This window comes from Gorilla gorilla, chromosome 10 (genome assembly GCF_029281585.2).
Source record: "Gorilla gorilla gorilla isolate KB3781 chromosome 10, NHGRI_mGorGor1-v2.1_pri, whole genome shotgun sequence".
Lineage (NCBI taxonomy): Eukaryota > Metazoa > Chordata > Mammalia > Primates > Hominidae > Gorilla > Gorilla gorilla.
Window position 1 is genome coordinate 48,174,193 of NC_073234.2, and position 25,532 is coordinate 48,199,724.

At 46.9% G+C, this 25,532-nt stretch overlaps 1 protein-coding gene and 1 pseudogene across 7 annotated transcripts in view; one reads left to right on the forward strand and one right to left on the reverse strand.

Moving 5' to 3' along the window:
* CSAD (cysteine sulfinic acid decarboxylase) overlaps nt 1-20,461 on the forward strand; it is a 25,747-nt gene extending 5,286 nt beyond the window's left edge. For 3 of the 7 annotated variants that reach the window (XM_019038679.2, XM_063693967.1, XM_019038678.3), the window contains exons 2-15: nt 4,673-4,804; nt 5,505-5,631; nt 5,717-5,807; nt 6,165-6,271; nt 6,712-6,827; nt 7,654-7,733; nt 8,030-8,084; nt 16,753-16,869; nt 16,951-17,015; nt 17,298-17,379; nt 17,825-18,024; nt 18,206-18,257; nt 18,413-18,502; nt 19,438-20,461. In XM_019038679.2, coding sequence (XP_018894224.1) covers nt 4,679-4,804; nt 5,505-5,631; nt 5,717-5,807; nt 6,165-6,271; nt 6,712-6,827; nt 7,654-7,733; nt 8,030-8,084; nt 16,753-16,869; nt 16,951-17,015; nt 17,298-17,379; nt 17,825-18,024; nt 18,206-18,257; nt 18,413-18,502; nt 19,438-19,611 — 1,482 coding nt within the window. In that variant the 5' untranslated portion in view covers nt 4,673-4,678 and the 3' untranslated portion in view covers nt 19,612-20,461. The other 4 variants (XM_055357154.2, XM_055357153.2, XM_063693969.1 and 1 more) reach the window with 3 other exon arrangements.
* Nucleotides 20,462-23,475: 3,014 nt separating this feature from the next.
* LOC101144526 (eukaryotic initiation factor 4A-I-like) lies at nt 23,476-24,858 on the reverse strand (annotated as a pseudogene).
* Between the last annotated feature and the right edge of the window lie 674 nt (nt 24,859-25,532).

Sequence of the window (25,532 nt, forward strand, 5' to 3'; positions counted from 1 at the left end):
GCCCGTTCCCCACCCCCCTCTTCTTGTATTCTTATGGTTGTATATTTTCAGTTTCTGTCTTTATCTTAGCTGCAGTTAATTTTTGTCAATGGTGAGAAATAGTGAGAAATGCCACACGGACCTGTGATGCAGTGGAAGAGGTAGCCTAAAGTCAGAAAGTCAGTGATCTAGGCTTGTTCCCATGTCACCTTTGTAATTTTGGACAATTAGTTCACCTTTCAGCTAAGCATCCTCATCTTGAAAACAAGAATGAATAAATACCTATTTAGGCTAATTTCTAATACTATTGTGAAGGTCAAATGAGATAATAAATGAGAAGGAAAAACACCCTTTGCAAATCTATTATCATTACTACAGATTCTTGGTTGATGCAAATCAAATGTAAGTAGAATGCAGCATTTTTTCCAGTACCTGCAAATCATTGATTGATTTAACCAATGTTTATGTAATGCCTCTGTGCAAGTCCCTGGGGGAGGGGAGAGGACAATCAAGAAGATGGAAACTAACATTTGAGGGTCCCTGTTTTCTATTAGTTTACTTAATGAAGGAAAAGACTTAGTTCTCTCCACCCAGGAGAGTACAGTCTAGAAGCAGAGAAAAGATTGTATACATAGGAGAGTTTGTGCCTTTATTAATGTGGGTGTGGAGCCACTGGGGTTTGTTGATTGGGAGATAGCACAGAGTACTTTAGCTTTCTAACCGTAAACCTGGCTGAGAGCGCTTCAGGAGACAATTGCCTAGATCCCTTTGTCCCCAGGCAGGCCTCCTCCTGTGTGACCTTCCCTAACTCCCTCTTCCCTCAGGCCCACTCCATCACTTATTCAAATAGCATTGCAATGACTCCTGCTGAGTCTTTTCCTGCACCAGCTCTCTATTGCCTTAAGGAGAGCCTTAGTGTTTTGTCCTTGAAGCCTGTCCTGGGCCAGTTGAACTTTCCTGCCTTTCCATGGTGACCTCTCAACTCTTGTGGCAATTTCCCTTTATTTTACATGCAGGTCTCTCTTGCCAGCCTGTTAGCTGGAGCCCACAGGGCAGATGCAGCACCTAGGGTAATGCCAGCCAGGCGCTCAGAAGTAGACAACACTCAGTCAATGTTTGCTGAACAAACTGAACCCATTCCCTTCCCTGAGAGCCAGCGGGGGTTGAGGGGTTGTGTAATAGAGATGAGCAGTGTGTGGCTCCCTTTGCCTTCCATTAGACCTTTGATAACAGTGGATTGAGGAGTTGGGAAACCACATGATGTGCAAGGGACATTCCTTGAGCCTGATGATTTGTATATTTTAGAATTCTTGTACCCCCTTAATTCCTCCATATATATATATTTTTTTGAAATGGAGTCCCACTCTGTCGCCCAGGCTGGAGTGCAGTGGTACCATCTTGGCTCACTGCAACCTCCGCCTCACAGGTTCAGGTGGATCCTGCCTCAGCCTCCTGAGTAGCTGGGATTACAGGCACCCGCCACCATGCCCAGCTAATTGTGTATTTTTAGTAGAAATGGGGTTTCGCCATGTTGGCCAGGCTGGTCTCAAACCCCTGACCTCAGGTGATCCACCCACCTCAGCATCCCAAAGTGCTGGGATTACAGGTGTGAGCCACCACACGTGGACAATTTTTATATTGTTTAAAAAGAACCATTATTTTAATTCCATAAGCAATGTGAAATGATTGTATAAAGTTATAAAAATATAGATGTGTATAAATAAGAAACTTAAAAATCATCCATAATAACAACACCCAGAAATAGCCACAAATGAATATTTTGAAGTCTTTTTCCTTCTTTTTCAGTATTTTCTTTTTTTTTTTTTTTGAGATGGAGTCTCGCTCTGTCGCCTAGGCTGGGGTGCAGTGGCGCGATCTCTGCTCACTGCAAGCTCTGCCTCCTGGGTTCACGCCATTCTCCTGCCTCAGCCTCCAGAGTAGCTGGGACTACAGGGGCCCGCCACCACACCCGGCTAATTTTTTGTATTTTTAGTAGAGACGGGGTTTCACCGTGTTAGCCAGGATGGTCTCGATCTCCTGACCTCGTGATCCGCCCGCCTCGGCCTCCCAAAGTGCTGGGATTACAGGCGTGACCCACCGCGCCTGGCCTGTATGACCCGTTTTACATGAAATGGCCAGACTAGACAAATCTATAGAAACAAAGTAGATTAGTAGTTGCCAGGGGTCGGGGAAGGGGAGAATGGGAAATGACTGCTACTGAGGTTTTTTTTTGGGTGATGAAAATGTTCTGGCGTTAGATAGTGATGATGGTTGCAACAACTTTGTGAATTTATGAAAAAACCACTTAATTGTACACTTTATTTTTTAATATTTATTTATTTTTTGAGACAGAGTCTCACTCTGTTGCCCAGGCTGGAGTGCAGTGGTGTCATCTTAGCTCACTGCAGCCTTGTTGACTGAAACGTCGTTACGTGGTGCATGACTGTGGTGTGAGGTCTAGTGACTGTTGGCAGTGGATTATATTAGACCATCCCATTTTGAGGATGGTTGCTCCCTTTCCAGATTTTCTTGATCTTCTTGCCTTGTCATTTGGGGGGTCCCCCAGGCCTTGGTGTTTGCTCCCTCCTCCCATCCATCTCTCCGAATGCTCTCTCCTTTAGGGAATGGAGCCCATCACAAGGCTTCAGCTATACCCTGACTCTCAAACCTGCTTTCCATTCTAGCATCTCATCAGAGCTGTGGGCCTGACCCCCTCCCATAGGAGTATCTGTAGTCCCAGAAGACCTCCACTCAGATGAGTATTTCCAAGCAATAACCACTTTATTTCTATCCAGTTTCCCCTTTCTGCATCCCTGTTTCTTTGAGGGGTGCCATTATTTTTCTAGTCTCCCAGGCTTGAAATCCCAGGGTCATGTTTGAGTCTTCCTTCTCCTGCAACGTAGCTCCCCTAAGTGTTGAATTCAGCACAATCCAGGGAATGAGCATGCCTGCAGAGATTGTTCTCTCTGTCTTTTCCTACCAACATCATTCTTATTCAAGTGTGGATCGCCTTTTGCCTTATTTACTGCAAGAGCCTGTTAATTCTTCTGCATCCTACTGCTATAAATTGGTCTTCTGAGAGCATCCATTGCACTACATTATTCCTTGCCACACAATCTTTCAGTGACTTCCCATTTTCTGCAGGATAAAATATTGATTCCTTGGCCTGGCTGGCACTCATGACTCCTTATATGCTCACAAAGCTCTGCCCACCCTGCCTTCACTCCCATGCTCCTGCCAGCCCAGTGTTGCTACTGACCTCAGGACAGGCCCTGTTCATTCCTGCTGTAAGCTCACGGCTTTCCTCTTCTTACCCCTGAATGCCTCTCTTCCTCCCAGTCACCCATTCCATTTCTCCTGCCCTCTTTTAGGATTCAGCTGCAGTCCCACTGCGGGTCTTTCTCAGCCTTCAGCCTCCATCCATCTCCTTCTTTCCTGAATTCTGAGGAGACCTAGGATTGGCATCTAGCCATGCCCTGGTCTGTAACTGTTGCACATGTGTCTGTGTCCTCCCAGTGGGGTGAGGGGGCGTTCTCAGTCTTCAGCACCATGTGGCGAACACAGTTGGTGCTCACTACAAACAAGACTCCGAGCCCGGAAGGCACAGGATCGCGCTTGTTTAGCAAATGCTTCCTCAATATAACCCCTTTCCTTCCTGCTCCAGAAGAGGGCTTTAGAAAGCAGGGCAGTTCTGAAAAGACTGGAGGTTGGGATGCAAAAGAGGTGGGCCTCTGAGGCTTGCCTAAAGGATTTTATGTCAGCCAGTGTGGTGGCTCACGCCTGTAATCCCAGCACTTTGGGAGGCTGAGGCAGGTGGATCACCTGAGGTCAGGAGTTCGAGACCAGCCTGACCAACATGGCTAAACCCTGTCTCTAGTAAAAATACAAAAATTAGTCTGGTGTGGTGGCATACGCCTGTAGTCCCAGCTACTCGGGAGGCTGAGGCAGGAGAATCGCTTGAACCTAGGAGGCAGAAGTTGCAGTGAGCCGAGATTGTGCCACTGCACTCCAGCCTGGGTAACAGAGCGAGACTCCATCTAAAAGCGAGACTCCCTCCCCCTTGGTCTCCAGGGTCACCTGTGGCAGTTTATCAGACCCTTGTCTGCCCTCCAGACACCCCCATGCTGGGCCCTGGGTTGCACAGTGCGGGTCCCCTCTTCTGCTCTGGCCCTCTGGTTCTCGCCACCCTGGGGTTAATGCAGCACGGGTTTTGCCTTTCATCTCATTTCCTATCTTCTGTCAGCTAATGATTATTCAGGGAGCTTCGCCTCACCCTGCTGTCCCTATCTCAAATCTGTCAAAGTTCTCTTTAGGGCAAAGGTCATGAGAATTATGTCATGGCCATGTGACTGCTGTTTTCACCCCACTTCCTCTGCCATCTTGGTCCTACTGTTCTGAAGAGCTACCTGTGCACCTTGCCTCCGGCTCTCCTGAGCAGAGAGGTAAGCTTGTCTCTGCCTTAGGTGGAAATGGCCACTAGAGTCCACTTGCTCAGCACTGACTGCCTTTTCTCTCCCACCTGTTCCCACTGGCTTTCTCCCTGGGCACTCTCACTTGCCCTTGTCTGTGCACTGGAGGCCGAGACTGAGCTGCAGGGTTTGGGCCTCAGGCCTGTTTGGGAGAGGAGGCTCCTGCTGGGTAGGTCCTGGAAGGGTTGACAGGCTGAGTAGGGAATGACTCTGCTCTGCCACAGATCCTGATGGCTGACTCAGAAGCACTCCCCTCCCTTGCTGGGGACCCAGTGGCTGTGGAAGCCTTGCTCCGGGCCGTGTTTGGGGTTGTTGTGGATGAGGCCATTCAGAAAGGAACCAGTGTCTCCCAGAAGGTGAGTCCTTTCCTCCTCCTCCTTCCCATCAAGCTTTCTTTCTTTCTTTTCTTTTCTCTTTTCTTTTTTCCTTTCTTTTCTTTCTCCCCCCCTCCTTCCTTCCTTCTTTTTTCCTTCCTTTTTTCCTTTCTTCCTTTCTTTCTTGACAGAGTCTCGCTCTATCGGCCAGGCTGGAGTGCAGTGGCACAATCTTGGCTCACTGCAACCTCCGTCTCCCGGGCTCAGCAGCTCTCCTGCCTCAGCCTCCCAAGTAGCTGGGATTACAGGCATGTGCCACCACGCCCGGCTAATTTTTGTATTTTTAGTAGAGACGGGGTTTCACCATGTTAGCCAGGCTGCTCTCGAACTCCTGACCTCAGGTAATCTGCCTGCCTCGGCCTCCCAAAGTGCTGAGGTTACAGGCGTGAGCTACCACGCCCAGCCCAAGCCTTCTCTTTCTCTTTCCAAATCTGGCTCAGAACTTTCCTCCTTTGATAAGGTTTCTCCCCAGAATTCATCCCTGTCCCCCTGGGTACCTCAGGGATTTACATTCTGGGTCTTACTGTGTTCACTACTCTTGTTCATTTTCAGAGTTTTGCTTTGGAAATATCCCGAAGTTGTTTTTAGTGCAGGTTGGCCGTGTCTTGTGTCTGTGGAGGTGTGGTTTGACAGCCAGTCCACAGGCATCCCAGGCCCTCAGCATCCCCGGCTCTCTTCCTAGGTCTGTGAGTGGAAGGAGCCTGAGGAGCTGAAGCAGCTGCTGGATTTGGAGCTGCGGAGCCAGGGCGAGTCACAGGAGCAGATCCTGGAGCGGTGTCGGGCTGTGATTCGCTACAGTGTCAAGACTGGTGGGCCCTGGCTTCTGTGAGGAGGAGACTTGGGAGTTTGCCCTGAGCTCTACTCTGAGCTCCCTGGCTTACTCTCCTTCTCCAGGTCACCCTCGGTTCTTCAACCAGCTCTTCTCTGGGTTGGATCCCCATGCTCTGGCCGGGCGCATTATCACTGAGAGCCTCAACACCAGCCAGTGAGCATCCCAAGGCCCCTCTACCATCCCACAAAGGATTTAGGTTTGCTAGAGAGGTGCCTGAGGGGTAGGGGAGGAGAATGGTTCTGCCCTCTCTCTACTGCTTCTGGGAATCCCTGTCGGCAGAGAGTTTTTCCTCATATCCTTTGGACCCACTTTCTCCAAACTTTCTCAGGCCTCCTGACCCCTGTTTTCTCTTTCTTGCTTCCCTGGTTCTGTCACCAACTCGTTCTTCTCCTTGGACTGTTGCTTTGCTCACTCTTCATTGCCTCCTTTTTGTGACTCCCGTGCAGTTTAAGGGCTTGTCTGGGCAGTCCCTCCCCATCTCTCCTTTCTCGTCGTTCTCTCTCCTGGCAGGTACACATATGAAATCGCCCCCGTGTTTGTGCTCATGGAAGAGGAGGTGCTGAGGAAACTGCGGGCCCTGGTGGGCTGGAGCTCTGGGGACGGAATCTTCTGCCCTGGTTTGTGAGAAGGAGGAGGACCTTTCTTTGCCGTTTTTATGAGTTCCTCCTCCCCCACCGTTCTCTTGCTCTAGTGTCTGGCAGGGAGGGATGATTCCTCTTTGATTCCTCTCCAGCTGGACCCAGGCCAGGCCAGGGAGGCGGCTGCCTGGTCCCTTCATGCTCATGTTTGTCACCATTCCCTGGGGTCAGTGGTCTAGTTCCTGCTGTCTCTGGACGGGGGCTGTCTCTTGGGGGCAGCCCCAGATGTGGAGAGGTGTGGTCAAGAGGATCTGCTGATCCTGGATCCATTCTGGGATGGTATGATCCTGAGAATTGTGGCCTGGGAGCCAGTCATACCTGCTTCTTTGATGAGCTCTTCTGGTAGAAAGGGAAGGGAGGCAAGCTCCAGTCTTGACCCACTGCTCCTTCCTCTTGCCACCGCCCCCTCCCTGTGACAGGTGGCTCCATCTCCAACATGTATGCTGTAAATCTGGCCCGCTATCAGCGCTACCCGGATTGCAAGCAGAGGGGCCTCCGCACACTGCCGCCCCTGGCCCTATTCACATCGAAGGAGGTGGGGAAGAGGCACAGGCCCAACCCTGGGCTCCTGATTCTAATCTCCAGCCAGCTAAGTAGAGACCTTCCAGGTCTTCTCCCTGCCCTCCCTACATCCTCCAAGGCCAGCCTGCCCCCAGGCGGATGTGCTTCCTGCCAATCAAGGAGGTCAAGTAACTGCTCCTGTTCACATTGCCTTCTGTTTGGGGGCAGAGGAGGGGCCGTGAGTGCAGTGGACACAGTCCATACTCTTCCTCCTCAAGAGTGTGGTCTGTGGACCAGCAGCATTGGTATGACCTGGGGCTTGTTAGAAATGCAGAATCTGGCCGGGCACGGTGACTCACGCCTGTAATCCCAGCACTTTGAGAGGCTGAGGTGGGTGGATTGCCTGAGCTCAGGAGTTTGATACCACTCTGGGAAACATAGTGAAACCCCCTCTTTACTAAACTACAAAAAATTAGCCAGGCATGGTGGTGGGCACCTGTAGTCCCAGCTGCTTAGGAGGCTGAGGCACGAGAATTGCTTGAACCTGGGAGGCGTAAGTTGCAGTGAGCCGAGATGACACCACTGCACTCCAGCCTGGGCGACAGAGGGAGACTCTTGTCTCCAAAAAAAAAAAAAAACAAAAACAAATGCAGAATCTTGGGCCCCACCCTAGAGCCCAGACCTAGTGGACCAGAACCTGCATTTCATTTTAACCAGACACCCAGGCGATTGGTATGCACGCTAACATTTGAGAAGCCCTGGTCTACAGGATCCCATTTGTTGGAGCTCACACTTGACTTTTACCTTCTCTCCCCTCCCCCATCAAGTTGTGCTAACTTGCCCTCTGCCTTCCCCCGCAGTGTCACTACTCCATCCAGAAGGGAGCTGCGTTTCTGGGACTTGGCACTGACAGTGTCCGAGTGGTCAAGGCTGATGAGAGGTAAAGGTCCTTCTGCCCATATGGCTGTGACCTAGCTTTGCACAGCGTACCTTCCTGCCGCCAGAAAGCTCTGGCATCAGACCCTTACCGCTGGTGGACCTCTCTCCCCTCGCTATTCAGTAGAATTGCTGTTCCTGTCTACCAGAGCCTGCCAGCGTCTCCCACCTCTGCCCTGAGATCTGTTTCACCCCCTGAGGGAAAAACTAGCACTGTTGTCTCTGCATTGCTAACCCCACCTTACCCTGCCTTCAACAGAGAATCTGTCCCTGCTCTACCCTCTGCATTGTCTTTTTCAGAGGGAAAATGGTCCCCGAGGATCTGGAGAGGCAGATTGGTATGGCCGAGGCTGAGGTGAGTCAGTGAGGCTCGCTGGGGTGATATAGCCTCCAACTGTCTTGGAGGGTTATTTGGGCTCTCCTTTCTCAAGGCATCCTTCATCCCTCTCATCTCCATGCCCTTCTCCCCTGTGGGCTGAAGTGATCATGGATAGCCTGGGGGTGAGGACACTACATTGCTTTCTGGGGCTCTGCCCAGACACCTACGCCGGGTTGGATTCTGAGAGGCAGGGCTGAGTGAGGGAGCGAGTCCCAGGCAGCACCACAGGGAGGGTGCTGGGGGCCTGCGCTGTAGTGTGGAAGGTTCCTGTGGGCTGTGAGGGTCTGCGCAGGGAGAGGCTGAGGAGGGGAGAGGCACTGGTGAAGGCTGTGAGTAGTGGGGATGAGGGGACATTAGCACTCTCCTGTACTTCGAGGGGTATGTAACTGCTACAGCCACCTTGGAGGGCATTTTGGCACCATCTATACAATTTTATTTATTTTTATTTTTTAATAGTTTTTGAGACAGAGTCTCACTCAGTCACCCAGGCTGGAGAGCAGTGGTGTGATCTCAAAAATAATAATAATAAATAAATAAATATAAATGTAAAATTTTTTTTTTTTTTTTGAGATGGAGTTTCACTCCTGTTGCCCAGGCAGGAGTGCAATGGCGTGATCTCGACTCACTGCAACCTCCGCCTCTCAGGTTCAAGTGATTCCTCTGCCTTAGCCTCCCAAGTAGCTGGGATTATAGGCGTGTGCCACCAGGCCTGGCTAATTTTGTATTTTTAGTAGAGATGGGGTTTCTGCATGTTGGTCAGGCTGATCTCAAACTCCTGACCTCAGGCGATCCGCCCGCCTCAGCCTCCCAAAGTGCTGGGATTACAGGCATGAGCCACTGCACCCGGCCATTTTTTTTTTTTCTTTTTTGAGACAGAGTCTCGTTGTGTCACCGAGGCTGGAGTGCAATGGCACGATCTCGGCTCACTGCAACTTCCACCTCCCAGGTTCGAGTGATTCTCATGCCTCAGCCTCCTGAGTAGCCGGGATTACAGGTGTGCATCAACACGCCTGGCTAATTTTTGTATTTTTAGTAGAGATGGGGTTTCACCATGTCGGCCAGGCTGGTCTTGAACTCCTGACCTCAAACAATCCACCTGCTTCGGCCTCCCAAAGTGCTGGGATTATAGGCGTGAGCCACCATGCCTGGCCATAAATGTTTTAAAAAAAAATTTAAATGTCCATTAGTAGACAAAATAAATTACGGTATATCTATGTGTCTTAGTTCCTTCCTCTGTAAAATGGACAAAGTATAGAATTTGCCACATAGGGTTATTGTAAGGATTGAATGAATTAGTATATGTAAAGCACTTAGAATAGTTCCTGGCACATAGATGCACTGTATAAATACAAGCTACTGGTATTGTTGTTATTATTATTTATTACTATTATTAGAGTACTGGGTAGCCATTTAAAAGAATAGGTGAGAATATATATACTAACATGAAAGTATCTCCACTGTATATATTAAATATTTATTGCAAATTGCCGTATAGAATGGACATTATGAGCCCTATGAGCCCATTTTTGTTATTTAGAACTGTATATATTATTGATATATGGATGTTACCTCTGAATAGCGGTAAGGGCAGCAATTAGAATAGTGATGTTTCTCTTTTTATTATAGAAACTTTTTTGGTAATAGTTTTATTGATATATAATTCACATAACATATAATTCACCTAACATATAATTCACCCACTTAAAGGGTACTATTTAGTGGTTTAGCATATTTGCAGAGTTGTGCAAACATCATCACAATCAGTATTAGAACATTTTTATCACCCCCTAAAGAAACCCCATACCCTTTAGCCATCCCTCTGTAATTCTCCCAAAGCTCCCAGTTCTAGGCAACCAGTAATCTACTTAGTGTCTGTATAGATTTGCCTGTTCTGAATTCTGGAATCATATTATGCATGCCTTTTGTGATGAGCTTCTTTTACATAGCATAATGTCTTCAAGGTTCATCCAACCTGTAGCGTGTATCAACCCTTCACTTCTTTTATGGCCAAATAATATTCCCTTAAATGGATATACCACATTTATTTATCCATTCATCAGTTGATGGACATTTGGGTTGTTTCCACTTTGGGGCTCTTATGCATAATGCTGCTATGAACATTTGTATACAGGTTTTTGTGTGAAAATACGTTTTCATTTATCTTGGTTATATACCTAGGAGTGGAATTGCTGGGTCATATGGTAACTCTGTATCTAACCTTTTGAGAAACTGCCAGACTGTTTTCCAAAGTCGCTGCACCAGTTTACAATCCCACCAGCAGTGTATGAGGGTTCCAATTGCTCTACATACTCACCAGCACTTGTCATATCTTTTTTTGATTATACCACTTAGTGGGTGTGAAGTGGGATCTCATTGTGTTTTGATTTGATTTTCCCTGATGACTAATGATATTGAGCATCTTGTCATGTACTTATTGGCCATTTGTATATCTTCTTTGGAAAAATGTCTATTCAGATCCTTCACCCATTTTGTTTTTCATAGAATTTTTATTCCAGTAAGGAAGACTGACATTCATAAATATATGTAAAAATGCTGCATATATGCTATGAAGGTGAGGTACATTGTGCTCTTTGAGCATAGAATACAGGAGAATTGACCTAATCAGGAGGTGAAGGAGTCAGGGAAGGCTTCCCTCAGAAGGGATGGTTGAGCTGAGACTGGAAGGGAGAAAAGAAATGAACTAGGTGGTGCCCCTTTGGGTAGACAAGAAGATTCTGTGTATGTGCAGAGGCCACGGGATATTTCTGGAATTGAAGATATGGAGTTGGAGCAGCTTCCCTCCTTTGCCTGGACTGTTTCCACCCCACCTGTAGTCTTCCTCATCCATGGATACTTGCTTGGGGCTGGTGCTGCCATCCACCCCCACTCTCCTAGTCATCAAGTGGGCATTTGAAGTGTGTGGAACTGTTTTATTTTGCTTTGTTTTGTGACACTAGCCAGAGGGCATTACTGTGTTTATTGAGAGGGAAAGAGGGATCCTAAACATTTTTGTAATGAGCAGGGATAGCTCTACATGAACAAGAACTGACTCACCCAACATGCCAGTAGAGTCTCTGTTGAGAATCTGCTGCCAGTTCTACTTGTTTTTTTGTGTGTGTAACATAAAATTTACCATCTTAACCATTTTTACATGTACAGTTCAGTAGTGTTAAATACATTCACATTGTTTTGCAACCAGTCTCCAGAACTCTTTTCATCTTGTTTTTTTGTTTTGTTTTGTTTTGTTTTTCTGAGACAGAGTATCACTCTGTCCCCCAGGCGAGGGCAGTGGCACAGTCTCAGCTCACTGCAGCCTCTGCCTCCTGGGTTCAAGTGATTCTCGTGCCTCAGCCTCCTGAGTAGCTGGGATTACAGGCCCGTCGCCACCAAACCTGGCTAGTTGTATTTTTAGTAGAGATGGGGTTTTGCCATGTTGGCCAGGCTGGTCTCGAACTCCTGGCCTTAAGTGATCTGCCCACCTTGGTCTCTCAAAGTGCTGGGATTACAGTCATGAACCACCACACCCAGCAGAACTCTTTTCATTTTATAAAACTGAAACTCCATACTCATCAAACAACAACTCATTACCCCCTCTTCCAGCCCCTGGCAGCCACCATTCTACTTTCTGTCTCCATGACTTTGACTACTCTAAGTACTTATATAAGTGGAATCACACGGTATTTGTCTTTTTCTTTTCTTTTTTTTTTTTTCTCGAGATGGAGTTTCGCTCTTGTAGCCCAGGCTGGAGTGCAATGGCGCGATCTCGGCTCACCGCCACCTCCACCTCCTGGGTTCAAGCAATTCTCCTGCCTCAGCCTCCTGAGTAGCTGGGGTTACAGGTGCGCACCACCATGCCCAGCTAATTTTTTGTATTTTTAGCAGAGACGGGGTTTCACCATGTTGGCCAGGCTGGTATCAAAGTCCTGACCTTGTGATCTGCCTGCCTTGGCCTCCCAAAGTGCTAGGATTACAGGCATGGGCCACCGCACCCAGTGGTATTTGTCTTTTTCGATTGGCTTATTTCACTTAGCAGAATGTCTTCAAGGTTCATCCACGTCGTAGCATGTGAGAATTTTCTTCCTTTTTAAGGCTGAATAATATTTCATTGTACATATATGCCATATTTTGCTTAACCATTTATCTGTTTGGGTTGCTGTTTGGAATCTCTTTGAGACCCTGCTTTCAGTGTTTTGGGTGTATACTCAGAAATGGAATTGCTGGAGCATATGGTAATTCTATTGAATTTTTTTGGGGAACTGCCATACTGTTTTCTATAGTGGCTGTACCAGTTTACATTCCTGCAGTGCACAAGGGTTCTAATTTATTCACATCCTTGTCAACGCTTGTTATTTTCTTCTTCTTCTTTTTTTTTTTTTTTTTTTGAGATGGAGTCTCGCTCTGTCACCCAGGGTGGAGTGCAGTGTCGTGATCTCGGCTTACTGCAAGCTCCGCCTCCCAGGTTCACGCCATTCTCCTGCCTCAGCCTCCCGAGTAGCTGGGACTACAGGCTCCCGCCACCACGCCCAGCTAATTTTTTTTTGTATTTTTAGTAGAGATGGGGTTTCACCGTGTTAGCCAGGATGGTCTCGATCTCCCAACCTTGTGATCCACCCGCCTTGGCCTCCCAAAGTGCTGGGATTACAGGCGTGAGCCACCGCGCCTGGCCAACGCTTGTTATTTTCTGTTTTGTTTTGTTTTTTTTTGAGAGAGGGTCTTGCTCTGTCACCCAGGCTGGAGTGCAGTGGTGTGATCATGGTTCACTGCAGCCTCGACCTCCTGGGCTCAAATGATTCTCCCACCTCAGCCTCCCAAGGAGCTAGGACCACAGGCATGCGCTGCCACACTTGGCCAATTTTAAAAATTATTTTTGGTAGAGACACATCTCTACCAAAATTCCATTTCGCTGTGTTGCCCAGGCTGGTCTCAAAACTCCTAGGCTCAAGCCATTCTCCCACCTCAGCCTCTGAACAGTACTGGGATTACAGGCATGAGCCACGCATCCCCTCATTTTCTGTTACTTTGATAGTAGTTATCCTAATAGGTGTGAGGTGGTAACTCATTGTAGTTTTGATTTGCATTTCCCTAATGATTAGTGATGGTTGAGCATCTTTTCATGTGCTTATTAGCAATTTATATATCTTTATTGAAAAAAGTCTAGTCAGATCCTTTGCCCATTAAAAAAATTACGTTGTCTTTTTATTACTGAGTTGTAAGAGTTCTTCATATATTCTAGATGCAAGTCCCTTATCAGATATATGATTTTCAGATATGTTCTTCCCATTCTCTAGGTTGACTTTTCACTTTTTTGAAACTTTTATTTTAGATTCAGTAAGTACCTGTGCAGGTTTGTTATAAGGGTATATTTTGTGATTCTGAGGTTTGGGGCACGATTGAACCCATCACCCAGGTAGTGAGCATAGTACCCAATAGGTATGTTTTCAACCTTTTCTCCCCTCCCTCCCGCTTCTTATAGTCCCCACTGTCTTTTGTTCCCATCTTTCTGTCCATGTGGACTCAGTATTTAGCTCCCACTTAGGAGAACATGTGGTATTTGGTTTTCTGTTTCTGTGTTAACTCACTTAGGATACTGGCCTCCAGCTGCATCCATGTTGCTGCAAAGGACATGATTTCATTCTTTTTTATGGCTGCATAATACTTCATGGTTTGTATATGCCACATTAAAAAAAATCTAATCCACTGTTGGTGGGTACCTAGGTTGATTCCATGTCTTTGCTATTGGACTTTTCACTTTTTTGATAGTGTCCTTTGAAGTACAAAGGTTTTAAATTTTGAAGTCCAATTTATTTTTTCTTTGGTTGCTTCTGCTTTTGGTGTTATATTTAACCTAATCCAAGCTCACAAAGATTTACTCCTATATTTTCTTCTAAGAGTTTTATAGTTTTAGCCCTGGGATTTAGGCCTGTGATCCAATATGAATTAATTTGAGGGTGTGATGTGAGAAAGGCATTCAAACTGCATTGTTTGCATGTGGATATCCAGTTGTTCCAACACCATTTGTTGAAAAGACAATTCTTTCTTCAATAAATTGTCTTGGCATCCTTGTTGTAAATCACTTGACTGTAAATGTGAGGGTTATTTCTGGGTTCTCAGTTCTGTTCCACTGATCTACATGTCTATCCTGTAGACTACATTGTCTTGATTCAGCTGTAGCTTTGTAGTATGTTTTGAAATCAGGATGTGTGAGTCCTCCAACTTTGTTCTTTTCTTCAAGATTGTTTTTGGCTAGTCTGGGTTTCTTGAATTTCCTTATGAATTTAAGATCAGCTTGTCCATTTCTGCAAAGAGGGCAACTGGGATTTTGATAGGAATTGTGTTCATTCATCAACATGAAACATATTTTCATTTATTTAGGTCTTTAATTTCCACAGTGTTTTGTAGTTTTCAGAGTATATGCTTTATACTTCTTTTGTTAAATAGATTAAGTATTTTATTCTTTTTTGGTGTTTTTGTAAATGAAATTGTTTTCTTAATTTCATTTTTAGATTGTTCATTGCTAATGTGTATAGAGATACAATTGATTTTTGTATATTCTGTCTTTTGGAAGAGTTTGTGATCTGTTACCAATTTTTCATTAAATGTTTGGTGGAATTCATCAGCAAAGCCATCTCTGCCTGGGCTTTTCTTTTCTTTTTAACTTAAAAAAAATTGAGACAGGGTCTTGCTCTGTTGCTGAGGCTGGAGTGCAGTGGCACGATCAGGGCTCACTGCAGCCTTGACCACCTGGGCTCAAGTGATACTCCTGCCTCAGACTCCCACTGTGGTAGATTTTTTTTGTTTGTTTTTGGAGACAGGGCCTCACTCTGTTGACCAGGCTGTAGAGCAGTGGTGCAATCATGGTTCACTGCAGCCTTGATCTCCCAGGCTCAAGTGATCCTCCCACCTCAGCCTCCCAGGTAGCTGGGACTATAGGAGTGCACCCCTATACACCTGTCTATTTTTTTTTTTTTTTGAGACGGAGTTTTGCTCTTGTTGCCCAGGCTGAAGTGCAATGGCGTGATCTTGGCTCACAGCAACCTCCGCCTCCCGGGTTCAAGCCATTCTCCTGCCTCAACCTCCAGAGTAGCTGGGATTACAGGCATGTGCCACCATGCCTGGCTAATTTTGTATTTTTAGTAGAGACAGGTTTTTTCCATGTTGGTCAGGCTAGTCTCGAACTCTGGACCTCAGGTGATCCGCCCGCCTCGGCCTCCCAAAGTGCTGGGATTCCAGGCATAAGCCACCACGCCCAGCCTATGTTTTTTTTTTTTTCGTTTGTAGAGGTGAGGTCTCACTAGGTTGCCCAGGCTGGTCTTGAACTCTTAGGCTCAAGCAATTCTCCTGCCTTGGCCTCCCAAAGTGCTGGGATTACAGGCATGAGCTACCACATCCAGCTGTAGTAGTTTTAAAAATTACTAATTCAATTTCTGCATAAACTTTTGTACTATTCAAATTTATTTATTTATTTAGAGACAGAGTTTCACTTTGTCACCCAGGCTGGAGTGCAGTGGCACAATCTTGGCTCACTGCAACCTCTGCTGCCCAGGTTCAAGTGATTCTCCTGCCTCAGCCTCCTGAGTAGCTGGGATTACAGGCGCCTGCCACTGTGCCCGGCTAATTTTTGTAGTTTTAGGAGAGACGGGGTTTCACCATCTTGGCCAGGCTGGTCTTGAACTCCTGATCTCGTGATCCACCCGCGTCGGCCTCCCAAAGTGCTGGGATTACAGGTGTGAGCCACCGCACCCAGCCTATTTATTTATTTTTGAGACAGAATCTTGCTCTTTTGCCCAGGCTGGAGTACAATGGTGTGATCTTGGCTCAGTGCAACCTCTGCCTCCCGGGTTCAAGCGATTCTCATGCCTCTGCCTCGGCTTCCGCCTCCCAAGTAGCTGGGATTACAGGCGTGCACCACCACACCCAGATAATTTCTGTATTTTTTAATAGAGACGGGGTTTTGACATGTTGGCCACGCTGGTCTTGAACTCCTGGCCTCAAGTGATCCACCTTCCTTGGCTTCCCAAAGTGCTGGGATTACAAGTGTGAGCCACCGTGCCTGGCCTATTTGTTTATATTTTTTGAGGCAGGCTTTCATTCTGTTGCCCAGGCTGGAGTGCAGTGGCAAAATCATAGCTCATTGTAACCTCAAACTCCTGGGCTCAAGCAATCCTCCCATCTCAGCCTCCTGAGTAGCTGGGACTACAGGCATGCCCACTACACTTGGCTAATTAAACAAAAAAATTTTTTTAGAGATGGGGTCTTGCTATTTTGCCCAGGCTGGTCTTGAATTCCTGGCCTCAGGCAATCCTGCCTTGGCCTCCCGAAGTGCCGAGATTATAGGTGTGAGCCACTATGCCTGACTCAAATTTTTTTCAATAGCATTGGATCTTCCAGTAAAACATTCAAGTTTTTTGAGAGTATGAGCTTTGGAAATGAAAACCTAGGTTCAAAGTCCATCTCTGCAGCTTCTGCTTGGATCTTTGAATCTCAGTGTCCCTGGCTGCACATTAAAAAGGACAGTAACACATTGTTGTGAGGTTGAAATGGGCCATTTTAGGCATGCAAAGAGCTTAGAGCTGGGCCCAGCATCAGGCTCTGAGTAGCTTTTGAGATGACTTTACATCTTTCTCCCTCTACATTTTGGCAACAGGGTGCTGTGCCGTTCCTGGTCAGTGCCACCTCTGGCACCACTGTGCTAGGGGCCTTTGACCCCCTGGAGGCAATTGCTGATGTGTGCCAGCGTCATGGGCTATGGCTGCATGTGGATGTGAGTGGGACTTCGGCTTGGGGGTGCGGCGGGGTGGGCTGAGCCAAGGCCAAGGCCCACGTTGTTCCTCCTGCTCCACAGGCTGCCTGGGGTGGGAGCGTCCTGCTGTCACAGACACACAGGCATCTCCTGGATGGGATCCAGAGGTGCATACAGTCCCCTTCTTCCCAAATCCCGCCCTTCAAACCACTGGCCCAGAGAATCATCATGGACTAGGGAGTTTAACATGGCTGGGGTAGGAGGCTGAGGGGAGGGGGACTGGAGAGAGGATTGATTGGAGCTGGGAGGTCAGACATGGCAGTTCTTCCTGATGCTGGGGTGAGGGTGAGACCAAAGCCCCTTTGCTGGGGACCTGGAAAAGGAGGAAGGGCTCTGGTTGGGCAGCTGGAGGAGGAGCCACTGACCTGCCTTTGCTCCACCCCATCCAGGGCTGACTCTGTGGCCTGGAATCCCCACAAGCTCCTCGCAGCAGGCCTGCAATGCTCTGCACTTCTTCTCCAGGATACCTCGGTGGGTCTGCCCCTGCCCCTGCACCGGCCCCACCTCTCTCTGGAGCTCTGCCTTCTCTATCCCACCTTAGATAAAGTTCAGGCCTTTCTCTATTCTCTTTACCATCCCTTCTGAAGCTGCATCTCAGTTACCACCCTAACCTGTATTAGGCTCCTTCACTCCCCCAGGGGCCTCTCTTAAAAGGGAAAAGTTTCCAGCTTGAAGTTGGAGTCAGAGGTATCCTGGAGTTTCTAGCTTGAGGTTGCCATCAGAGTTTGGGAAGAACCCTGGGTATTGGGAGGAAACCCAAAGAAAGGGGTTGGAGCCAGCAGGCAGCTGTCCCAGCAGTGCCGCCTGGCTCCGGGGAAAGAAAAGGGTATCCTGAGCTAAGACCCCCACAGTGCAGCCCTGGAGGAAAGCCTCGGTGGAGAGGGTAGGGTCTGACAATCTCCTCACCCCCACACAGAACCTGCTCAAGCGCTGCCATGGGTCCCAGGCCAGCTACCTTTTCCAGCAGGACAAGTTCTACGATGTGGCTCTGGACACGGGAGACAAGGTGGTGCAGTGTGGCCGCCGTGTGGACTGTCTGAAGCTGTGGCTCATGTGGAAGGCACAGGGCGATCAAGGGCTGGAGCGGCGCATCGACCAGGCCTTTGTCCTTGCCCGGTAGGCGGGAGGAGGTGGGGGGTCGTCCTTGTTCCCCTCTCCTGGGTCCATGCCCCTCCCTCTTTCCTGCTCCCAGGATTACTTTTCTCTCGGTCTCTCTGTGGCTCATTCTACGTGGGCCTCTTCTGTCTGGATCTCTGCTTTTCCTCCCCACCTATGGTTTCTCACTGTCTGTTCACAGGTATCTGGTGGAGGAAATGAAGAAGCGGGAAGGGTTTGAGCTAGTCATGGAGGTAGGACCCCTTTCTATTTTGTGGCCCCTGCCCCAGCCTAGCTCTTTTGCAGCCCCCAAGCCCCAACTAAAACCCTAGTGGAGGGAAAAGGGCAGGGAGAGGGAAAACGGTCCCCCTTTCTCAGTTCACACCTTCCTCTTTCTCATTCCTTTCAGCCTGAGTTTGTCAATGTGTGTTTCTGGTTCGTACCCCCCAGCCTGCGAGGGAAGCAGGAGAGTCCAGATTACCAGGAAAGGCTGTCAAAGGTAGGCGTGCTGTGCTGCTCTCCTTACCCGTTAGGGAGCTGATGCAACTGATGCGCTTCTGCCCTCTGTTGGCTGGGAGTGGCATGGCAGGTCCCCTTGCTGGTCTCTTGCTCTGAGGCGTGGACGCTCTTTTCGGTAGGGGTGGGGATGGGGAGGAAGGTATGTTTCTGGGAAGTAAGAAGCAGCGAGGTGTGTTACAGGAGAAGTCAGAGAAGTTACCAGTGTGTAGTACACAGAGCCTTGTGCTGGCAATTGGGCTGGGAACTCAGGCCCAGGACAGATATGAGGCAGAAAGATCATGGAAGACCTTATTACCCGTGCTGGGGACACAGCAACCTGAGAAAGCCAGTCTAGAAGTACCATCTGGAGGCGAGGAGCTGTGTTATATCCTGGTCCCTAAAGATAGAGTGGTACTAGGTGCTGCAGATGATCTGAAAGGACAAATGTTCTTGCCCTTATGGAGTTGTTATTATAAGACAAGAGTTACCTACTTGGAAGCAATGTGTTCAAGGCAGTGTTGTAAATTACTTGCTAGATCACAGGGCACAGATTAATATTATCAAAAATATTACAGGAATTAAGAGAGGGGAGAAGAAGGTGTTGACTAAGGCTTAGATGACCAAGGCTTGAAGTTAGACTAAAGCAGTGTTAGGAATCAAGAGAAAGTCAAGATTTGGCAGAAAATGTCCCACAGGACAGATTTCTTGGAGATAGGAGAAATGGGGAGAAAAGCAGAAGATAGAGAAGGCCAAGCAGGTTAGATATGACAGAAAGGTAAACTGAGGCCAAGGTCAAGGTCTGAGCAATGTGTGCTACCCCCAGAAGGTGGCTGAGTGGGAAGGAAAAGCACCTCTGGAAGTCTGGCAGGACAAGAAACCAGCCTACCTGTCAGCCGACCCAGGCTGCAGCTGGAATCTCTCTCCACCCTCCCACAGGTGGCCCCCGTGCTCAAGGAGCGCATGGTGAAGGAGGGCTCCATGATGATTGGCTACCAGCCCCACGGGACCCGGGGCAACTTCTTCCGTGTGGTTGTGGCCAACTCTGCACTGACCTGTGCTGATATGGACTTCCTCCTCAACGAGCTGGAGCGGCTAGGCCAGGACCTGTGAGCCTTCTCTGTCTTGCTGCCGGCCTTGATACCACCCCTCACCCGCAGAGTCACTGCATTCCCTCCCAGCCTTTGAGGCCGGGTGCAGTGGCTCACGCCTGTAATCCCAGCACTTTGGGAGGCCGAGGCGGGTGGATCACTTGAGGTCAGGAGTTCGAGACCAGCCTGGCCAATAAGGTGAAACCCTGTCTCTACTAAACATACAAAAATTAGCCGAGCATGGTGGCCTGTGCCTGTAAACCCAGCTACTCAGGAGGTTGGGGCAGAATTGCTTGAACCCAGGGGGCAGAGGTTGCAGTGAGCCGAGATTGCACCCCTGCACTCCAGGCTGGGCAACAGTACGAGACTCTGTTCCAAAAAAAATAAAAAAGAACAGCCTTTTTAGGCCACAGTGACCTGTGCAATGTTTATATGCTTTGACCTACTAACTCTTTCTCCTAACTAAATATTTGATTTTAGGAGAGTGTTTAAATAAATTACAGTATGTCTATATGATGGAATGTTATTTTGCCATTAAAATTATATTTACAAAGATAATTTTTATTGACATAAAAATAACTTTAATGTAATTTATGTTGAAAAAGCTGAATACAAGTCTTTATATAGAGTAATATTTGAGCTGTGTTCAAAAATACATAGGAAAAGACTGATAAAATGAAATATGGCAAAATGTTAATAGTTTTCCCTGGAATAGGATAATAGGCAATTTTAAAACAGACTCCTTTAAAAAAACAAAAAAAGAAAAAAAACATTGACTTCTTTATATCTTTTGAGCTCCCTCCCTTTTATTATGTAATGAATATGCGTTGCTTTTGTAATAGGAAAATAATAAAGTTAAAATTTCAACTGCATTATTTTGGTATGTTTTTAAAATTTATTAACATTCAACCGGCCGAGCACGGTGGCTCACGCCTGTAATCCCAGCACTTTGGGAGGCCGAGGCGGGTGGATCACCTGAGGTCAGGAGTTCGAGACCAGCCTGGCCAACATGGTGAAACTCCGTCTCTACTAAAAATACAAAAATTAGCCAGGCATGATGGCGGGCGCCTGTAATCCCAGCTACTCGGAAGGCTAAGGTGGGAGAATCGCTTGAACCCAGGAAGCGGAGCTTGCAGTGAGCTGAGATCATGCCATTGCACCTTAGCCTGGGCGACAGAGCGAGACTCTGTCTCAAAAAACGAAGCAAAACAAAACATTCAATCAAATAATGAGGAACTTTATTTTTTTTTTTAAACAAGATGTGGCCAGGTGTGGTGGCTCATGCCTATAATCCTAGCACTTTGTGAGGCTGAGGTGGGAGAATCGCTTGAGTCTGGGAGTTCAAGGCCAGCCTGGGCAACATAGCAAGACCCCATCTCTAAAAAAAGAAAAGTTTTTTAAAATTAGCCAGACATGATGGTGCACACCTGTGGTCTTAGCTGTCTCAGAGGAGGTGGTAAGATTGCTTGGGCCCAGGAGGTTGAGGCTGCAGTGAGCTGTGATTGCATCAGCACTCCAGCCTGAGTAACAGCGTGAGAATTTGTCTCAAAAAGGTAAAATAAAAAAGCATGTGTAAGAGAGGAACAATGTTTTTTTTCCCAAAAACCTTTAATGGGAGAGAAAAAAGCAGAGTTGATATACCTAATGTAAATGATGAGTTAATGGGTGCAGCACACCAACATGGCACATGTATACATATGCAACAAACCTGCACGTTGTGCACATGCACCCTAGAACTTTAAGTATAATAAAAAAAATACGTATATATATATAAAAAAAAAGCAGAGTCACCCTATAATCAATTTTACTTTGGTGACATTGAAACAAAATGGGTACTGATTGGATCTTGAGACCAGAGCCTTATGTAATTATCAATCTTGAAAAATCTTAACATGCACACAGAGATTTTTCTTCTGAAATTTAAACAATAGAAAAGTTAACAATAAAGACAACTAACCAGCAACCAAACCACTGTATGTCCTGTTGTTTTCTTACTGTCTTACATAAAAACATCATTTAACTTTTTTTTTTTGAGACGGAGTTTCGCTCTTGTTGCCCAAGCTGGAGTGCAATGGCTTGATTTCCGCTCACTGCAACCTCTGCCTTCCGGGTTCAAGTGATTCTTCTGCCTCAGCCTCCCAAGCAGCTGGGATTACAGGTGCGTGCTACCACACCTGACTAATTTTTTGTATTTTTAGTAGAAATGGGGTTTCACCATGTTGGCCAGGCTGGTCTCGAACTCCTGACCTCAAGTGATCCACCCGCCTCGGCCTCCCAAAGTACTGGTATTACTGGTGTGAGCCACCGTGCCCAGCCCATCCATTTATCATTTAAAATCCTAGCTGGTATTCCTTCTCACTCCCTCACTTTTTGGGAAAGAGATATTTAGCTACACAAGTTATTAAGGACAAGTGGCAAGTCTACCAGAACTTTTTGTTATTTCCAGTTCCTAAAAATATCATTTATGGAAACAGTAATGTGGCCATGTAAAAGTCATCCAAAGTTATTTGAAGAGGCAAATACAGACTGTACGAACCATAGCAAAAGAACATCCAAATTTCCGACACAATTCTTTTGACCATTTGGAGAAAAAAAGCCTTTCATAAATTACTAGTAATTCCCCTATAAAATTGTGATTCTCATTATGAATGGTATTTTAATTTCCCCTAATAATAGAATTTTTGAGACCTTCAATGTAAACTCCAAACTCTTAAAGGATTCTGTGTATTTGCAAAATGTCTCAAATATAGAAAAAAAAAGCTTCTTTTCAACTCAAAGCAAAGCCAGAAAGCAAAAACAAAAATAAAATCTTCAAATTCCTTGAATAATCTCCATTTGAGAAATATTTTAAAGAGAAGGCCAGAAGAACAGAACATAAAATCAGTTAATCACCTGTTTTTTTTTTCCTTTTAACTTTATAAAACTGATGTTTCTTTTCCTCCTTTCCCAAAATTCAGCCTCAGAATCTCTGGATTCAATAATAGTATATGCTATATTTTAATTATTTATTTTTAAAGTTTCTGTCTTGTCTAACTGGAATGTAAGCTCTGAGAGCAGAGAGCTTACATTTTGCTACCTCCCAAAATAGTGTCTGGTGCTTATGAGGTGGTTACTTTGTTGAGTGAATGGTTCATGAGCTCCGGGAACTAGTTGCCTTCTCTCAGTTATACAACATTTTTTTTTTTTTTTGAGTTGGAGTCTCGCTCTGTCGCCCAGGCTGGAGTGCAGTGGTGCAATCTCGGCTCACTGCAAGCTCTGCCTCCCGGGTTCACGCCATTCTCCTGCCTCAGCCTCCCGAGTAGCTGGGACTACAGGCGCCTGCCACCACGCCTGGCTAATTTTTTTGTATTTTTAGTAGAGATGGGGTTTCACCATGTTAGCCAGGATGGTCTCGATCTCCTGACCTCGTGATCCGCCTACCTCAGCCTCCTACATAAAATAGAGACAGGGTCTGGCTATGTTGCCCAGGCTGGTCTCAAACTCCTGGGCTCAAAGCAACCTTCCAGCCTCAACCTTCCAAAGGGCCAGGATTCTAGGCAGAGCCGCCACACCCAGCCAGTCACACAACTTGTAAGTGGTGGAGTCAGAAACTAAACTCAGACCATCTTATTCTGGTTCTTAACCATGGATCTGACCGGCTTCTGTTGACAGGTATATCTAATTCATAGGTGTGTCCGTTAGGACTGTACACCTTAATAGCCTTAGTAGCCTAACCTTAATAGCATAAATTATTAACCATGTGCTGTGGATCTACTACTTGCAGGAAGGTTGAGGCCATTTCCAGGTTTAGTCACCCATCTTGCCCTTAGCCTGGGGAAATGATATTTCCCTCAAATAGGAAAATAAAGGCATTGGAAACGCCTGAGTGGGTTGCAATGTTAGAGTGTTTTGTTTTGTTTTGTTTTTTGCCTCAAAAAGTGACATTTATTCAAAGAAAAAAATGACAAGATGTCCATCCCTTGGCTCCCTTCCCTCCCCACTCCTGCTGCTCCTCAGCCCCCCGAGATAGAGCCCTGGCTGGGGCTGGGTGGCAGGACAGCCCCTCAGATGAGGTCAGCAACATTGAGGGGCATTTCCTCAATGGAGGTGTTGTAGAAGATCTCGATGTCTCGAAGAGTCCTCTTGTCTTCTTCTGTCACCACATTAATAACCGCACCTTTACGGCCAAACCGTCCACCTCGACCAATTCTATGGATATAGTTTTCCCTGTTGGTGGGAAGGTCATAGTTGGTGACTAAAGAAACCTGTTGCACATCAATGCCTCTGGCCAGCAGGTCAGTGGTAATCAAAACTCTGCTAGAGCCATAACGAAACTCCCTCATGATCACGTCTCGTTCGTTTTGGTCCATATCTCCACGCATGGTGAAGACAATGAAATCTCGAGCGTGCATCTTCTCGGTGAGCCAGTCCACCTTCCTCCGGGTGTTGATGAAGATGACTGCCTGGGGTGATGGTCAGGGTTTCATACAAGTCACATAGTGTGTCCAGCTTCCACTCCTCTCGTTCCAAATTGATGTAGAATTGGCGGATACCCTCCAAGGTCAACTCTTCCTTCGTGACAAGAATCCGAATGAGGTCCCTCATGAACTTCTTGGTCACCTCAAGCACATCAGAAGGCATCGCAGCTGACAGCAAAACTACCTGGGTGTTGCTGTTGAGCTTTTGGAATATGTCATAGATCTGGTCCTTGAATCCACGGCTTAACATTTCGTCAGCTTCGTCCAGTACAAACATCTTGATGTATTTGGGAGACAGGTATCTCCCGTTAAGCATATCAAACACATGGCCAGGGGTACCCACAATGATGTGAGGAGCTTCGTCTGCAGTTTCTGCACCTCAGTACGCATGTTGGTGCCCCCGATACAGGCATGACAGGAGGCACCCATGTAGTCTCCTAGTGCCATGACCACCTTCTGTATCTGCTGAGTCAATTCTTGAGTGGGTGCTAGGACCAAGGCCTGGGTGGCTTTTAGATCTAATTCAATCTGCTGCAGAATCAATATGGCAAATGTGGCCATTTTCCCAGCCCCAGATTGGGCTTGAGTGATCACATGATAACCCTTGATACAAGGTAGAATGGCTCGCTGCTGGATGGCAGACGGCTTCTCTAAACCATAGGCGTAGATGCCACGGAGAAGGGACTCGGAGAGGTTCATGTCATCAAAGCTGTCAACAATCTCATTCCAGTTACTCTCAATGATGCCTTCGGGCTCCATCCCATCGGGGCCATTGTCTCTGGATCAGGAATCCTGGCTCGCAGACATGATCCTTAGAAACTCTAGAATCATTTTTTGTTGTCATTTGGTTTTGGTTTTGGTTTCGGTAAGAGCAAAGGAATAAAAGTATCCTAGTCTCTAGGATCCAGGGACCAGCCTCCCCTTGACTGGGGAAGGAAGATGTTGCCCTTCACAGGGAGGAAGGCCGGGACCTGGGAAGGTCAGAAGCTGGATGGGGTACCTATGATGTCATAGCAGCTCTCTGAGGTTGAGAGTAAGAGCCCTTTTAAGAAAGTAGATAAATCCCAGCTACTCGGGAGGCTAAGGTAGGAGAATCGCTTGAACCTGGGAGGTGGAGGTTGTGGTGAGCCAAGATCGTGCCATTGCACCCCAGTCTGGGCAACAAGTGCGAAACTCTGTCTAAAAAAAAAAGAAAAGTAGATAAAAGAGAACAAGCTAAAGTCAGAATTCAACTGGCCACTTGGAACTGTCCTTATACACCCTAGTCCTCATTTGACTGTTTCTCTTCTGTTTATGTGCCTTTTAAAAAACCTTTTTTATAGCATCCTTCAATAGCTCAGCTGGTACAGCAGAGGACTATAGTCAAAACCTTTTTATTCTGAAATAATTTCAAACTTATAGAAAAGTTGCATTCTTGTCATTATTCTTAGTTACAGAGACCTCCTATATATTCTTTACCCAGATTTATCCATTTCTCACATTTTGA